This window comes from Chiloscyllium punctatum, chromosome 22 (assembly GCF_047496795.1).
Source record: "Chiloscyllium punctatum isolate Juve2018m chromosome 22, sChiPun1.3, whole genome shotgun sequence".
Lineage (NCBI taxonomy): Eukaryota > Metazoa > Chordata > Chondrichthyes > Orectolobiformes > Hemiscylliidae > Chiloscyllium > Chiloscyllium punctatum.
Window position 1 is genome coordinate 38,301,906 of NC_092760.1, and position 18,413 is coordinate 38,320,318.

The 18,413-nt window shown below is 39.8% G+C and overlaps 1 protein-coding gene across 4 annotated transcripts in view; it reads left to right on the forward strand.

Moving 5' to 3' along the window:
* The window catches only part of LOC140493522 (oxysterol-binding protein-related protein 8-like), a 151,717-nt gene that overhangs the window by 116,503 nt on the left and 16,801 nt on the right, over nt 1-18,413 (forward strand). For 3 of the 4 annotated variants that reach the window (XM_072592048.1, XM_072592050.1, XM_072592051.1), the window contains 6 exons: nt 1,708-1,844; nt 3,401-3,586; nt 5,901-6,036; nt 11,502-11,622; nt 15,142-15,238; nt 17,088-17,981. In XM_072592048.1, coding sequence (XP_072448149.1) covers nt 1,708-1,844; nt 3,401-3,586; nt 5,901-6,036; nt 11,502-11,622; nt 15,142-15,238; nt 17,088-17,223 — 813 coding nt within the window. In that variant the 3' untranslated portion in view covers nt 17,224-17,981. Of the gene's footprint in view, nt 1-1,707; nt 1,845-3,400; nt 3,587-5,900; nt 6,037-11,501; nt 11,623-15,141; nt 15,239-17,087; nt 17,982-18,413 lie in introns of those variants that run through there. The other variant, XM_072592049.1, reaches the window with a different exon arrangement.

An 18,413-nucleotide genomic window follows, 5' to 3' on the forward strand; every position in this document is an offset into this window, starting at 1 on the left:
AAGAGAAATAATAAGATATATTCTGACTTGTATGTTTGTGTGCCCCATTCAAACACACAAAACAGATATAGAGTACAGAGTGGGAAGGATTGGTTAACCAAATGGATTGTTAAAGGTTAGCCATCCCAGCTTCAGGAGTTTCTCAATTTTAGTGTCCTAGGCTCAATCATCATCAGCGACTTCATCAATGTCTATCATAAGGTCAGAAGTGGGGACGTTCGCTGATGATTTCACAATGTTCATCACAATTCTCAACTAACTCATCAGATACTGAAGCAGATGTCCAAATGCAGCAAGACCTGGACAATATCCAGGTTTGGGCTGACAGTTGGTGAGTAATGTTTGGCACACAAATGTCAGGGTTCAAACAGGGTACAAAGCTTGCAAGGTGGAATGGAGAGAGGGATCCCACATGATGTTCACTTGTCAACATCTCCACAGCTTGTCCTCTTACTGGACAGAAAGCAGAAGTTTAAACATACACAAGATCTTCATCAGTTGAATACCTCAGGGTATGGCCTTGATACTTGTTAATGGGAACAGGATATGTGGTTTAGTCAGGTTTCATTTATCACTCCACTTGATGGATTTTTGCAGACATGGTTTTTCCATCTTAATGGATTGATATGTGGAAGATACAACAAAGATAGCTACCCAATTTGTATCATTGTAAGTTTAAGTCACCTTTAGTCTGAGTTTTTAATTCAGGTCTCCAGTTGTTCGATTCCAAAAAAATCATTTGATATAAAATATGATTTTGTGACAAACTGTAAAGCCGATTTTTGCTGATTCCATATTGACCTGCTATGTTTCTTCTTCAGTGGCTGCTTTTCCTTACCAAATGAATTCAGAAAGTCTTGTGTTTTTGATGATGATGATAATCTGGACATTGTTTGCCTTAGTAATGATGGATCTCGCTCTCCACCAGACTGACCTGCCTCTCACTGAGCTGAACTTTACAAAGGATGGAGGCATCACAGATTTGCCCCACAGACATTTAATGGCTGTTGGGACTTTAATTAGGCTGAGGCAGCACTTCCATTGCATTTGAGAGGTAGTCGAACCTCAGAGCTGTTGGCCAATCAAATGGCCAACTGCTCTGTTGGCCTTAGAATAGTGGCCAATCCCATGACGAGGAGATGGGCAGGCAGGGTGGGTAGATAACTGGCATACTGCTACTGCAGTGTGCCCTGGTTTCATCCACTTCCTTTTCCACATCATTTCCAACCCTCACACTGCCCCCCCAATTCCATCCACACACAGCTGTAAACGCATATGTGAAGAACTGTGATATTTCCTGACCACGTCTGAGCCTATAATCACTGCACTGATTGACATTTTGAAAGGGCAAAGCCATTGAAACCGAATGACCAAACTGGCTGTACTTTACCTGAACAAGTTAGTCAAAGATGGTTGGTCAGGAGAGCAGTTTGAAACCTTGTGACAGATGTGTAGGAGGTCATGAACCTCAGTTAAGAATTGTTGCTATACCTGACCTGAATTTCTGATGGATAATGAAGGGACAGAACCCATTACTCTTTCATCTTATTCTTGCTGCACTTGACTTGGAGCAGTGTTGAACCTGTAAACTTCTTTTGTGTGATCATCGTGAAGTTCACTAAAATGGTTTAAAACTAAAAATTAGCATATCAGGAAGTGGAGTGAGCATCCTTGTCATGATACTATTTTTGTCCCCTTCTGCTACAGGATCGGGATGTGTATATCCATGAAAAGAATGCTGGATTCTCTGCTAAATTCTGGAGTGTCACCAGCGAGATTCGAAAACAGCGTCTCGTGCGACATGTTGTATGTTTGGAGGAGCAGGACGACTTTGAGTCTGAAAGGTATGTCAAGCGGGCAAAAATACAATGACATCTTTAGATAAACAATGAGGAAAGGAAGTAGTTTTGAAGCGAACCTACCACTCACCTTAATTGCTGGGGGACTTTCTTCATTCCTTTTTTTTTGTTGTAAAAGCAGCTTCAGGAAGCAAGTCTAAAGCTACAATCTGACTCAAGTTGAACTGATGCTTCAGTCAGTTTTTAATCAGTTTCTCTTCAGAGTCGGTGTTCGGATTTAAGATCTATTCAAGATTTGAGCACATGATCTATGTTGGTACCTCAGGGCCCTCCTTAAAATACCATGTGAAACTGTGATGATGAGTCTACGTTTTGGGATGGACAGTTCTGGTGTCCTAGATAACATGTCTCCCTCACTCTTAACAAAATTAACATCAAAATAAAAACAAGGAAATGCAAATGCTGGAAATCTAATACAAAAACAAAGTGCCAGACAAACTCAGCAGGTCCAGCAGCATCTGTAGAGAGAGAAACTGAGTTAATGTCAAGTCCAGTGACACTGCATCAGATCTCTGTTTCATTAATTCTGTTTTTTTTCACTCTCTATAAATGCTGACAGACCTGCTGAGTTTCTCCAGTACTTAAACAAGTTCATTTGATTTTAGTTTTTAAAAAAATCTTCTTACTATTTGTATGACTGTGCTGTGTTTGGTTCATTGCCATATTATACAATTACTGCATTTAAATTAATAATTTGTGAGTGAACCATTCTGAGATACTTATGAAAAATGTAGTAATAAGCATCTCTCTGTTGTTAAACAGTTGCATTTTGAGCTAAACTGGCTGAGCAGTCCTCCAGTGGGAAGTTTAGTACTGTGTAACCTGACCTATGTCTCTTTTGAAGGTGAAAGTAAGGACTGCAGATGCTGGATATTTGAGTCGAGAGTGTGAAGTTGAAAAAGCACAGCAGGTCAGGCAGCATGCGAGGAACAGGAGAATTGATGTTTCTGGCAAAAACCCTTCAGGAATGGAAGGGCTTTTGCCCAAAACATCGATTCTCCTGCTCCTCAGATGCTGCCCGATCTGCTGTGCTTTTCCAGCACCACTCTGAATTCCATCACATTTTTTTAAATGGTTAAAATTTAGAGGAAATTATCATTCGTGATTCCAACAGTGGTGTTTCGTAATCTGATTCTTCAGTATTAACAAAGTGCAGTTGTTATAGCAGCTGAGTCCTGGTTGCTTCGGTCTTCTAACCAACACACTTTATATGTCAATATACTGAATACATCAACCAGGACTTTGCCTGCTTTATTATTAATGGATACTTTACAGCTTCCACAGTTCCGAACCCAGTGTTTCACTGGTTTAATAGCTTCTTTGTAGCTACTAAGTCATAATGTACCCTTGTGTTAACAAATACTGTGTGAGAACAGTGTATGATATCACCTACACTAATGTGTACTTTGAAGCACCAAGAACCTGGAATGTCCTTTTGTCAATGGATTCTATTTAAAAGCTGGGAACTAGCTTTTCAGTGAGTTTGATACGTTGTGCAGTATTAAAGAGAGAGTTTGTAATCTTTACTGCTGTTCTTCCAGGTTGTGGCAGCAAGTGACGAGAGCAATAAAGAACCGTGATCAGGAACAGGCGACACTGGAGAAATTTGTTTTGGAGGAAGCACAACGCAAAGCTGCCAAAGAACGGAATGATAAGCATGAGGAATGGTTGTCACGACTATTCCAGCAGGATGTGGTGACAAAGAACTGGCGGTATAAATTCACAGAGTACGTGCCCTTTGTCTCTCACATTGCATACAAAGAAGGAAATACAATTAATAATTCTGTCACATGCCCTGCAGGATGGATGAAGATACCATCCAATGAATAAGGTGTCCCACCAGCAAGAAATTACTCCAGTTTCCTGTATTTACTTAGCTGAGCTTCTTTACAGCCATTTCACTGGCACTCGGAAGAGGCTAAAAGAATTATGTAGGTATCTTTTGGAGATGGCTTCACTGAAAAATGTATATGGGTAGATGTCGGAAGAGGAAATGACTGACCTCAGCTGTGATGTCTGTCCCATTGCTACATGGTCTGTTGTCACTCTGGTTGGGATTTTTCACTTCTGTGTTAACAAGCCTGGACAATTTTCTTGTCCTCTTTAATGCAAATATCAATCTCATATTTTAGGATCGCCCACAAAGAAAGATCATTTGCTCTTCTAGCATCTGAATGACCTTATTCCACTAAGAATCAGCACCTTTCGATGAGCCCAAACAAAACAAAAAACAAATTTTGAGTAATAAATATCCTGGCTAGGTTTTAAAGTGACAACATTTGTGTTCAGAGTTCCAGATTGTTGCTGGCACTTAACAGATGGCACTGCTGATGTATTTGTATATTTTATTTTTACCCTTTCGCCCACACTTCAGTGTGTGTTCCAGCTCCTTCATTGATTTACACAGATCCATCTGAACTCAGAATGTAACATGAGAGGTTCTGGAGTGACCCACACAACCTGTCAACTAAATCTAAATAAATGAGCAATAAATTAAGCTCTTTTTCATTTTACCAGAATTACGAGGAGGAAAGATCATTGTAAATATGATTATTCTTTATTTAAAGCACTTCCAGGTGGTGGATGTGACGTAGCACTAAGGTTTCTGGTAGACTGGTGTGGAATTGAGAAAGCCTTTGCTTTTGATGCTAAAAGTAGTGAGTTTATAGTCATTTTGAGCAAATACTTCCAGTCTAATAGTATTTGTGGTCTTTAGGAAGATTTACTGTTAAAATCTCATGAGTCATGTTGTAGATTATAATGTAATTCCACCTGCCATGCAATTTATAAATCTTAAATTTTGGTTCAATCTCAATCCTAGCTCTGTGTTTAGCATGACTCTACAAACACTCCCTGTTGGAAATGTTGTATTTCAAATATTTGGTGAACCTTTTGCTTTGACTGTAGAATTCCTATCTCAAATTAGAGGGAACATAATTAGAACCCACTCTAGTTCCCAGAAATGGAGGCTGAACCTCTGCAGTTGGCATTCAGCAGGATACCTGTACTTGGTGTGTGTAGTTAGCTGCCCTCACTATACAGGTAGTGAAAGACTATCCAGCGCTCACACCTTATGAGTTTACTGGCTGTAGTAGACACAGCTATGGCCATGGCAACAGCATTTATGTCATGGCCTGTGAGACTGATCAGCCCGTGAATTCTTCCACTACACCCTATCCTTAAAGGAGAGCGAATGAAAATCTTAAAAATAAAATCCCAGTAATTGTCCAAGTTTTATTTAGAGTGAAGGAGCCAATATGTGATAGTCAAAAAATATAGCGCAGGAAAATCACAGGAGGGCAGGCAGCATCCGAGGGACAGCAGAATTGACATTAAGCCCTTCGTCAGGAATGTGGTGGGGATGGGGGCTGAGAAATAAATAGGGTGGGGATGATGGGAAGGTAGCTGGGAAGACAGTACGTAGATGCAGATGGGGAGTGAGTGATAGGTCAGAGGGGAGGGTGGAACGGATAGGTGGAAAGGAAGATGGACAGTTCAAGAGAATAGTACCGAGTTGGAGGGTTGGATCTGGGATGAGGTGGGAGGAGATGAGATGAGGAAGCTAGTGGTTGCTGTTGATGCCATGTGGTTGAAGGATCCCAACGCAGATGAGATATTCTTTCTCCAGTTGTCAGGTGGCTTGGATTTGGCAATGGAAGAGGCAGAGTCATGTCATTGGCAGAATGGGAGGGAGAGTTGACGTGGTTGGCCACAGGGCGGTGGGGTTGTTTGGTGTGTGTGAGACACACTTTATGCCCGAAACATCGATTCCCCTGTGCCTCAGATGTTGCCTGACCTGCAGTGCTTTTCTAGCACCACACTTTTCAACTCTGAAGTCCAGCATCTACAGTCCTTGTGTTCTCCTAGTGTGCTAAATAGAGTACAGCTGCCAGTTCAGTTTAGCTCAAAAAAGGTCCTTCCCTAGTTTCCGTGCTGTAGAACTCTGATTCCAGTCCATTTTTGGAGTTTTTCACAACACCCCAGAGAGGTCTATGTGCATTATGTATGATGCTTCTCTGCCTTTTTATTTTTGTCTTCCAGTGTCAGTCCCTGGGATCCAACAAATGACATTATTCAATTCGAAAAGGATGGAATCATCCAGACGAACATCCGGCACAAATCAATAACATTCAAGTCAATGGATGTGATCAGCAACAGCAGTCAAACAAGACGGCAGGTCATGATCAAAATAAACTGTAAAATTGTACACCACAAGAAGGAAACCATTAATCCCATTTCAGCAATCTGAAAAAGCCATCAGTGAATTTCATTCCCTGGTCTATTCTTTCCCAAGAAAGTATCTACTGCCCATATTAACACTATGATAGATCCTGCCTGCACAAACATTTTAAAGTAATTATTATAAATGTATACTCTGATTACCAAGACTCTAACCAGTAACCATAGAATCCCTACAGTATGGAAACAAGCAGTTTAGCTCATCGAGTCCTCACCAACCCTCCAAAGAGCATCCCATCCAGACTCACCCTATTCCTCTAACACTGCATTTCCCACAGCTAACATCTCTGGGCACTGTGGGCAATTTAGCATGGTTAATCCACCTAACCTACTCTCAATTTGGACTGTGGGAGGAAACTGGAGCACCTGGATGAAATGCACACCAACATGTGGAGAATGGTGACAGCGCAAACTGCACACAAAGGTTGGAATCTAATCCAGGACCCCAGCACTGTGATGCAGCAGTGTTAACCACTGAGCCACTGTGCCATGCAATAGAAATAGCTTTTTCTTATTCACCACATACCTTTGAACAATTATCTCAGATCTTCTCTGAGCCTCTCTGTGATTTTGATATTTTTCCAAACAGCAAACTTGTTGTGTAACCTATGATTTGTTTAAAGTTATCATTCCCATTTTACTTTGGTTTTATTCGTAAAAGTTTCTTTTATCAACTTTTTCTTTCATTTGTGCATCTCTGTTCACTCTTGTTGACTTTATATTTGGGATTCAAGCAGTAAAACACTTCCTTTTTTAGGAATAGAAAACGTCATTGAGTTCAATAAGATTAATCGGAGAATTTCCTAATGTACCTTTCAGGTGATTTGTTTTTGGATTCCTCTCATGGGTTGAGGCCATTACTCAATTTCTGTGTCTAAAGTAAGATCTTGGGTTAAATCCAGATCCCATAACCAGCACATTCCATCCCAATTTCCTGCATAATTTTGAACACTTCTCATATCTCTTCTTTTGGCTGCCTTTGCTTTATTTAGAACAGTTCCAATTTCTCCAGGCTTTTCTCAACAAAAGATTTTTTTCCTTGATAAAAGTTTACTGTATTCAGGGGATATGGGCCTGGTTCGCTGGTCAGCATTTATCGTCATTTCTGAATTGCCCTTAAGAATGGTGTTGGTGAGCTGCCATTGTGAATCACTGCTATATATTTGGTGGAGGGGGACCCACAACATTGTGAGAGAGTTCCAAGTTTTTCAACTGGATATATTTCTAGTCAGGGTGGTATGTAAATTAGAGAGGGACTTTGCAGGTGGTGGTGTTTCCATAGTATAGCATTGATGAGAAAGGATCTACTACACTTGTCTTTCCAGATGAATTGTGGGTTTGGTAGGTGTTGTCCAAAGAGCCTCTGAATTTCTGCAGTGCATCTTGTAGAAGGTACATACTGCTGCATTGGTCATGGAGGGAGTTGAAGAGTGGGTGCTTGAAAAGCACAGCCGGTCCAGCAACACACTCTTCAACTCTGTTGTCCAGCACCTGGAGTTCTCACTTTTTCCTCATGGAGGAAGTGAATGTTTGTGGATATGTGCCAATTAAGTGGACTATTTTATCCTGGATGGTGTCAAGCATTTTGTGTTGGTGGAGCTGCACTCATTCAGACAAGTGGGAGTATTCCATCACGGTCCTGTCTTGTGCTTTGTAGATGATGGACAGGCTTTAGTGAATGGGAGGTATTACTTGCTGCAGGATTCCTAGCTGCTAACTTGCACTTGCAACAACAGTATTTATGTAGCTCATCCAGTTCAGTTTCTGTTTAATGGAAACCCTGAGGATGATGATGGAGGATTTCGCAACAGTAGTGCCATTGAATGTGCAGGGTCAATGGGTGGATTTTGGAGGCGGTCATTGCCTGACACTTACGTTGCATGAATGCAACTTGCCGCTTGTCAGCCAAGTTTGATCTGGACTCGGTCTTTCTGAATTTGAACATGGAGACTGCCTCAGTATCAGAGGAGTCACAAAATGGTACCGGACACCCCTGCTTCTGATTTTATGGTAGAGGCAAAGTCATTGAAGCAGCTGAAGACAGTTAGGCCTATCTTGAGGAACTCTTGATTGCAGCTCCTGCAACTCCTCCAACAACCACAACGATCTTCCTCTGTGTTAACTATGACTCTAACCAGAAGAGTGTTCTTCCCTTGGTTCCCATTGACTCTAGTTTTGTTAGGTGTCTTCATGCCACACTCAAATGTGGACACCAAATATGGCCTTGATGTTGACAGCAATCACTATCAACTCACCACTGCAATTCAGTTCTTTTCGTCCATGTTTGAATCTGAGTTAAAGTCAGGAGCAAAGTCTCCCTGGTGGAATCCAAACTGAGCATCAGTGAGTACGTTATTGCTAAAGAAGTGCTGCTTCATAGCATTGTTGATGACCTCTTCCATCGCTTTACTAATGGTAGAGACTAATGGAGTGGAAATTGGCTGAATTGAATTTGTCATGCTTTTTGTGTACAATATGTACTTGAGCTCTTTTCCAAGTGTCGTGTAGATGACTGTAGCAGCTGAGCTAGAACAGCTTGGCCAGGGGTGTGGTAAGTTCTGGAGGAAAAATCTTCAGAACTGTTGCCAGAATGTTGTCAAGGCCTATAGCCTTTGTGTGGAATGAGTCAAGTAGGCTGTAGACTGGCATGCATGATGCTGGGGACCTCCAGAGAGTGTCAAGGTAGATCGTCCATTCAGCACTTCTCAGGTGAAGAATTTTTGTAAATGCTTCAGCCTTGTCTTTTGCACTACAGCCTGGGCTGTGCCCCTGTTGAGGATATTGTGGAGTCTTCTCCTCCATTCAGTTGTTTAGTTGTCCACTGCCATTCATGACTAGATGTAGCAGAACTGCATAGTTTAAATATGATCCATTGGTTGTGGGATTGATTCGCTCTATCATTTGCTTGGTGCACAAGTGATTGTGTTTAAGTTCAGTTCTGTTACTGCTGATGGATGCCCAGTCTTGAATGGCTAATTCTGTTTGAAGTCTATCCCGTTTAGCACAGTTGTAATGCCACACAACGCAAGAGGGTATTGACAATGTGAAGACAATACTACTTGTTCACGAGGATTGTGGGGTAGTCGCTCATACCAGTACTGTCATGGACAGATGCATTTGCTGCAAACAGTTTGGTGACTATGAGGTCAAATATGTTTTTTCCTTTTGTTGGTCCCCTCAGCACCTACTGCAGACCTTCTCCATAGTAAGGGGTAAATCTAGAGCAACAGGATAGGGTAATGGGTCTGGGTAGGTTACTCTGCGGAGGGTCAGTGTGGACTTGTTGGGCCAAATGGCCTGTTTCCACACTATACGATTTTGATGAATGTTCTAGTCTAGTAGCTAACTCTTGTAGAACTTGGCCAGCTCAGTCGGTAGAGGTGCTGCTGCACCAATCTTTGAGCTGGACCTTGAAGTATCTGACCCTTACCCATCTTAGTACTTCTTCCAGGTGTTGTTCAACATAGAAGTGTACTGTTACATTAGCTGAGGGGGTGCTGTACATGATAACCATCTCATTGCATCATGTCTATGCTTGACATGTTGCAATGAGATTCATAGGATCTGGACTTCATATTCAGGACTCCCAGCTTAAGTGAGTGTATAATACTACTATGCCACCATCCCAGGGATGATATGTAGCACATAGTCTGTAAAGAGACATTCTGGGAGTATGACTGGTAGACTACTGTTTATATAGTCTGAGACAGCTGTCCCAATGTTGGCACAAGCCCCAAAAGGACTTTACAGGGCAGCAGGACTGAGTTTGCCATTGCTGTTTCCAATGCCTACATCAGTACTAGATCATTTTGGCCATTTTCATTCCTTTCGGTGTTGTAGTGGTTTGAGACAACGGAGTGGTTTGCGAGACCATTTTAGAGGCCAGTTAAGAGACAACCACACTGCTGAGAGTCTGGAGTCATATGCAGACCAGACCAAATGATGTAGCAGATTTTCTAAAGAACATGAATGAAGCAGATGAGTTTTTATGGCAATAGTTTCATAGTCATTAGTTTTTAATTCCATTTTTTTAGAATTCAGATTCCACCATCTGCCATGCCTTTGCCCCTCTTAAAATCAGGAAACATTTTACTTGACAAGTAACCTATGATTTATTTAGAGTTAGCATTAGCATTTCTTTTGTTCATGGAAGTTGTTTTTACCAACTTTTCCCTTCATTTGAGTATCAGAATTCCAAAGCATCTCTGCTTCTACACTCTGTTAGCTTATTTTAATTCATTTGTGGGATATAGGTGTCGCTGGTTGCCCATCCCTAGTTGCCATTGAGAAGTTTAGAATTAATCTGCTCTTAGAGAGTCCTGCTTGGACATCAGCAAGGCTTTTCTCATGTGGGAAACTGCAAGTGAATGTAAGAGCCCATGGGATCCAAGGAATTGGCTGAGAGGCAGTAAGCAGAGGCTGATGATCGAAGGGCACTTTTGTGACTGAGGAAATTAATTTCACTAGAATTTCACTCTGGCTGTGGGCCACTACTCCACACTTGTCAAAACTAGCATTCTGGATTTAGTACACACCCTTAGGCTAAATACAGCTCACAAAATCAGACCTTCCCCATTGCCATTTCCCCTTTAATATTTTCAGTTTCCATTTTCCCTCAGTGCTCCAGCAACCCAATTCTGCCATTTAGATAACGGACAGTCCCAGATAGCCTTTTTCAATGTCCAGAGATCCCACATTGCCACAGTTTTCCTCGTTTTCCCTCAATTATTCCAACCTCACCCATTACTCCATCAAAGCTACTAAATATACGATTCTTGAAGTAATGGGAGACAAAAGTTAGGGAGTTTACATATTGCATGGTTGAATAAGGTTGTACGAATAATTGCCCTTTTAAATCCATTGAAATTCCATTACTGAAACAAACTAATGTATCTGGCAGAACAAACTGGGGAAAAATAACTTTTTGTCTGTTGTATAATTCAGTCTTTTCACATCACTATCTTTTATATAGTTAACTTCTTCATTATTTTCCTTATCTCTGTACCTAAACCTGAATTTTTATCTACGTTTTAAAACCTAGTCTTTCTCCTGTGCTTTACTCAGTTGGAACACACATCTCTTGCTTCAGTTCCTGGTCAGCCAAAAATCAGTATGTTTTTATCTTTCAGCTGAGAAGACTGAATATTAAAGTTCTAATCTAATCACAAAATATTTGACTTTATATTCTGAGTTGCTTATGTGTAATCCAGTGTAATATATCATAAAATGTTTATACTGTTTTATTCTTTCAAATCCTTTCAATGTCTTATTTTGCTTCATGTTGATGTGCCATCTTAAATGCTTAGCCTGTATATGGATGCAATTGCAAATGTATGTTGTGCTGAGTTAGGTCAGATTGAATTATAGTGGTCTGCATTGTTAACAAGTGCTTTCTGTTAGTAGGTCTCTGTTCAGGAATATATTGGGTGCAAAACCAGTAATTGCCCGGCACCAAAAGGGTCACAGAACACAGAGAGTAGTTGTTCGACACCAGAACCAGTACAAGATGATTCTTCCGATGAGGGTAGGTGCTCTGCTTCCCTAAAAATTCAAAAGGGACTTCTTCATATTGCAACATTGTACTAAGTCTTGTGCTAATCGAAGACCTTGTAAATGGGCTGGAATATCCATTACCCTGAGCCAAGTACAGATCATTTACAGCAGCTTTAGGCCTGGTGGCTATCACTTGCTATTATGCTAAATGTCTGATTGTGTACTTGAAAGAGACAAATTTCCCAAATCAATTGAAGAATTGGAGCAGAATAGCTTTTGAAAATTGAGTGAGGATCTAAGTGAATAAACCTATTATCTAATCTAAAACTGAATGGTGCACATCAGAAACTTATTCTGCGGTAAGTTAGTGGATGTCAAGAAGACCAGAACTAGTAAAGTATAATTTACCTTGATTTAATGTCATCCAAGGTTTCTAATCCTGACTGCTTTCCAATGGAACCACCTCCATCCCTGAAATAATTTGAAAATGAATATACAATAGAACCCCTGTATCCGTGGATTTGGTGTCCCCAGCCTACGGTTTACCGCAGCCCGAAAATATTATATGGAACATTCCAGAAATAATTCCAGGGGGGTGCCAGGGAGGTTCGCGTCCCATTTCAATGATAGGGTTTGCAACTATCCACTGTTTTGGGTATCTGCCATAGATCTTGGAACATATCACCCGTAGATGTGGGGGGACACCTGTATCTACTATTCGTGAAGGCAAGATGAGGACAAGCTGTGATGGTCCCCATAAATAAAAGTACAATAAAAACAAAGTGGTGGCAGCATTCAGCCGATCTGACTGTGTCTGTGAACAGAGAAACAAAGTTAACATTGAGTCCAACATGACTCTTTCAATTTTGGAATTCCAATCAGACTCACAAAGTTAACTTTTTGTTTCTCTCTCCACAACAGCTGCCTGAGTTTCCCTAGCACTTCTGGTTTTTGTTTTGGAGCTCCAGTATCCACAGTACTTTGCTTTAACTGTAGCCCATAAATAAACTGCCTCCTTAAGCCAGATTAGCATTTCTTTGGGATTTGCAGAATCATACCATTAGTGGAAATTCTGGACAAATTATATAAGTAGTGCTTTAACACTGGCAGTTAATTGGCACAAATCCTGGAGAAATAGTGAACGATAAAGTGAAGAGCTCCCATGCTTTGACTCATATGTAAAGAATGGGCAGCGAGGAAAGGTCTTTTCAACTCCCAAAGCCTGCGCTGAAGGAAGAACAAAGAAGAAAATTTGAAGTAAAACACTAGCTTCAATATAAATCAGGAAGGAAGAGTATTTCAAATGCAGGAGAGAGGCTCAATGTATAAGGGAAGGCTAGGAGGAAGGATGAGGAAAGATGGCAAGCTGGGATAAAACAAACAGTAATATGTTTTTAAGACATATTTAATAGCAAAAGATAAGTGAAAGATCGTGTGAGGCGCATAAGAAACAAGCCGGGTGAGCTGCTCGTTGAAGCAAAAGATGGGGCAAAGGTACGAATTGATTATTTTGCTTCTGTCTTTGCCAAATTAGATGATGATGATGGTCTAGTTGAAACTGTGGGTGTTGAGCAACTGAGCAGTAAGTGATAGGTAAAGAGCTGCTAAAAAGGCTGGCAGCACTCCAGTTAGAGAAATCGCCAGGCCCAGATGGGGTGCGAGATTACTGAGAAAGACCAAATTGTGAAGCCATTGACAGAAAATTTCCAGGCTTCTTTTGAACACAAGATTAGTCCCACCGGACTGGAGAATTGAAAATGTGATATCATTGTTTAAGGACAAAGGATAACACAGGAAACTAAAGACCTGTCATCTTGATATTGAGCATTGATGACATTGGGAAATCCGATGGAGGCCATAATATGAGACTCGGTAAATAAATGCTTAGGGAAAAATAAATTAATACTGGACAGTCACCAAGGTTTTGTTAAGGGCAGTAATGTCTGACAAATTTCATTGGTTTCCAAAGAGAGCTGGTTATATATTTGAAAGTGATGAATTTAGAGGGGTATATCGATAGGGTTGGATAATGGGACCCTTTTTGTGCCAATACAGATGTGATGAGTCAAATGGCCCCCTTCCATACTGCAAAATTTGATGATTCGAAATATGCACTTGTAATCTCAAATTATAGCAATTAGGTCTGGTCTTCAGTTTAATCTCTAGAATATAAATGGGAATGAAACAAATACAGTTATGCCTGACCTAATTTCTCATACGTTTTGAGCCATGATCAGCTTGTGTAAACCCATGCATTTTTAACCTCCAAGTGAGTTTGTAATTTTCACATTTTCAGTATCTTAACACTATATCTGGATACACTTCCAAGAGTCAGGATGTTCATTCAGTGTCATAATTAACTTCTTAATCGCAATGGTACCAGACAGTTGAATGCAGAGTGGATTAGGTTGGAGCCATAGCACAAGGGACGAGCAAGCCAGCTGGAGTTGATACAGGATACCTAACATAGTAGCCATCCTGAATTCTGCGTTGTATTTATACATTTTAAAAGATTAGTTCTTCACTTGAAATTAAAATTGGAAACTTCATGGCAGTTTCCTGTTATTGTCATACCTAAGCTCATAGTACCATTAGCTATAGTGGGAGAAATTTCTTTCTGCAATTTCATAGAATGTAAGAGTAATCTAATAGCTCCTCACCAAAGAAGAAATATTTGAACAGCGCTTTCTACAAACAGGTTGTGCGAAACATGAGCTGTCCACGCTGGAGGGTCTTTGTTTAAGTTCCATCTCAACTCCCATGAAGTTTTTAATTCAGAAGAATTATACATCTGGCATTCACTTGAGAACAAATGCTTTCTTTGCAAAAGAAAAGAAATAGCATTAGATGTTTCTGTTTTGAGAAAGTATTAGAGCTTCATACTCTTATATTAATTCATGTTTCTTAAAGTATCTGGTTCTCTGGAATTGAGGATTTATAGACAGCTGTTGATATTTACTTCATTTATACTATAAAGACAGCAGCAGTACATTTAGTTGTAGCACTGAAATGTGATTGTGGTCACATTTGTCCCTCTAGCACTGTCACCAGATACACAATGGTGGTAGTGGGTAATGTAAGGTACTGTCCGTTGGTTACTCAGGCTCCTGTAACAGCCACGTATTCAACCCATTAGTTACTCAGGTAAAAGCACATACCAATGTGTTACAATAACATAGTCATAAACCCCTGGCTGAATTGTCATTCTGTACTGGATTTTAAGAACTCTCAAACTTGTCATCCAGTGACTCAGCCAGAGATTATGTGTATGGGATCATCAGGTACGGATAGTGAATCCCTGCCCAGTTGAATACATCACTCACTCCAGTTAGTTTGGCTGAAGTATGACAAGTGGGCATGAAACTAGAGGACTGACACCAATGAAATTGTTATCCGTGAATTAAGGAGAGCAGAAAAAGAGTGCTGGAAGGAGAACCAGGAATAAGGAGGCAATTTAATAAACTTTGGGTGGAAGAGAAAAGAAAATGAGGATCAACAATTGACTTAGTGTTTTATTGATTATTTGGAGCTGATGCATAATTTCTCTCAGGGTTGCTGTGTCCCAGCTGTAGAAAGGGAATGAATGAGCTCAAAGATATTCATGCGGCCATCCAATCGATACAGAAGACACAACAAGAAATTCGCAGGTAAATATTGTAGACTATTAGTGGTATCCTTTGACACCATGTATCCTTTTACAGTCATGTATCTTTATATAATACTGCCACTGTATAGCTTAGTATTGGCTGAATGGTTGATTACAGGTACAATAAGTTCTTCCTGTCACTGACTGTTCTGACCTATTAACTGAGCAGGTGTGAACATCTGTGAAATTCTTCCTACACAAATTTCTGGGACATTAGGTGTGGTACACAAATCTTTCCGATTTGCAAATAATATACAGGGAATTCACAGGAGCCTGTCTCTCTAGCACAGCCTTTAGCTTGAGTTCTGCAGAAGAAAAAAGGGTGGAGAGAGAAATCCTGTCTTGCAAACATGGAAATCTTCACTTGAATGTTTCACAAATACTGAATTAGCAGTTTACACTATATCCCCCTTTATAGTCTTATCCATCTGAAACAGTCCTTAAATAGAAGAAAATAAACCTTAAGATCTAGCTTCTCAATGCTTCAAATATACAAACAAGTACTAGCAAAAATTTGGAAACCTGTTCACTTTCGTAATTAGTATACTCCTTCCTGAGAAAAATACATCAATCAAAATATAAACTGGTTGCCCACTCATTTAAACCATCTGTATCTCTGTGCAGCCTGTGTCCTCTGCACAGTTTATACTCTGCCCCCAACCTTTTGTCATGAGCAAACTTTGTATTATTTGTTGTCTCTTTACTACAGTCATTAATATAAATCACAAAAAGCTGAGGCTCTACTACTTCTCCTCATGGCACCCCACTAGTCACAACCTGTCAACTTGAAAATGCACCTCTTTATTCTTTGTCATTATCACTTAGCCATTACCAATCCTCTGTCCATGCTGATCTAATACTCCCGACTCCATTTCCTTGTCATATCTAATCACCTTTAGGCTGGCACCTAATGCCATTTGGAAGCCCTAGTGTATGCTGTTTGCTGTTTCCCTTTCTCTAGTCTGCTGGGTAGATCCAAAACAAACTTCTGATGAACTTGTTAAATAGTATTCTTTCTGAAAAAGGGTGTTGACTTTGTCTGCTCATACTAAGAATTACTAAGGGCATTGTTAATTTTTTTTTTGACAGATTTTAGTCCTGAAGATACTTTAATGCTATTTTTCCACTAGCATACACTTTTATTAACACTAGGTTACTGCCTCATGCTAGTATATAATTTGTGACTTTCTTCCTTGAAGGCAAAATATTTGTTTAACGTCTCTTGTTCCTCCTCCTCACCCCATGACTTCAGTACTGTACCAACATTTATTTTAGCTACGCTACTTTTTACGTACTTGTAAAAGCTCCAATCTGTTTTTATTATTCATGGCTCGTTACCTCTTTTTTCTTTACTTATCAGGTTTTATTTAGGTGGCCCTTTTAAAGCATTTTCAATCCTTAGTCTTCTGTACTTTGCCTCTTTCAATACAATACAATCATTAGTGATCTATAAATGGATCGATCTTGCTGCATTTTTGTTTTTCTTTATAAATATTTTTGTTGAACATTTTTGTATTGTTTATTCATCATGATACTCAATCTTAGCAAACATTTCCATGCCTTTGTAATTGGCTTTATTGAAGTATACAATTTATTTTTGTTTGGGCCCACAATGGTGCTTTTAAAGTTCATGTGGAATTCAATTGATTACTGTTTATTATTATGTTTTTATAGTAGTCCTTTTATTAGGAGATTAATTAACCCTTCCTTGGGAAAAAAAATTCTGGTGGAAGATGGAAATGTGGGCAAATATTGTGAATCTAAGTGAACAGCTGAACTATAAAACAGTCTACTTGTTTGATCTAAATGAATCAACATCTGAATAAAACTTAAATTATGCTTATTTTCAGGAACGTCGCTACACTGAAGTGGCAAGCCTGTCATCAACAGAACATGTCACGGATAGGGCTCCTGAACCCCTACTACTGGCTGGTCATCTGTGTACTTGTATCATTCCAATTAATTATCAATTATTTTTATGGGTGAACAAATGACTGCCTGTTCAATGACCACTTTGAAAGTGTTGAAGACTGTTAACAGGATCCTATTGAGAATGATTGCAGAATTCCATGGTGTAAAATGGATTACCAAGGCAACCATATATTAAACATCTGAGGAGAGAGATCGCTGGTGGGGGCGGGGGGGGAATTGCTTTGTTCAATTGCATCCAGGGTGGGAGCTTAACTGTGGTCATTATTCCTACACAGTCACCTCCAAGAACCACCAACCCTAACCTAGGCCTTAACGCTGAAGCCAAATATGACTTTTCAGATGTGCAATTTTTTTCCTTCTCCTTTCTTCTTGATCTTTCTAATCCAACAACAATTTAGAAAACTTCCTCTCAACAGTATTTATAAACTGAGTATATGGTAATATTTGTGGTGTTCAATTTGTATACTGTTCTGAATTTAGACACCGTCCATGAATGTGACAGACTCCTTCTGTCTGACCTACCTGTATAGCAGTCTATACTCAAAACAGCAATGTAGAATATATTTTGCACATTTGTGAATCTTGCTCTAAACTTTAGCACTAAGTAAGATATTCTTGAGCAGAAAGCTGTAAAGGATTACTATAGGTTTGAAAAGAAATGCCTCCAGGATGGCAAGAACCTATAGGCACCATCTGCTACTTTTCTCCTTGTGGGCTCAATAAAATTTCACATCTGTGTAACATTCTATGAATGAAATGCACAATAATGTAAACAGGTGCAAATAAATAAAAACATTTTTTAAACCATGAAAGCGCATGTGTTTGTGTTCCAATGGGATGATCGGTCGTTTTAATTTCATGTTTTCAAGTCACTCAGTGCACCAGTTCAAAGGGTATCATGGAAAGGATAAATGTCAGCTGTATGATTCTCTGTAAATGCTGTATATATCTGGTGAGCTGGGGCAGGCACAGGTAGGAACTTTCTATTATAATTAAATTCAGTAATCTAATCACGCCTTCTATGTCATTTTGTAAATATGATACTGAAGCACCGAGATGGTCAAATAACTTGTTTCTACCTTCATCTTGAACCATTCAGATGTGTAACTTTCATACTATCTAGATACTAAGCTGAATAGATTGCAAGACTAAAGACTTCAATAAGATGACTGATTCAACAGTTGTGGTCACTTTTTTTTTGTTTTACCACTTTTTATTAGGTTTGCATAACACTGCAAATTCAT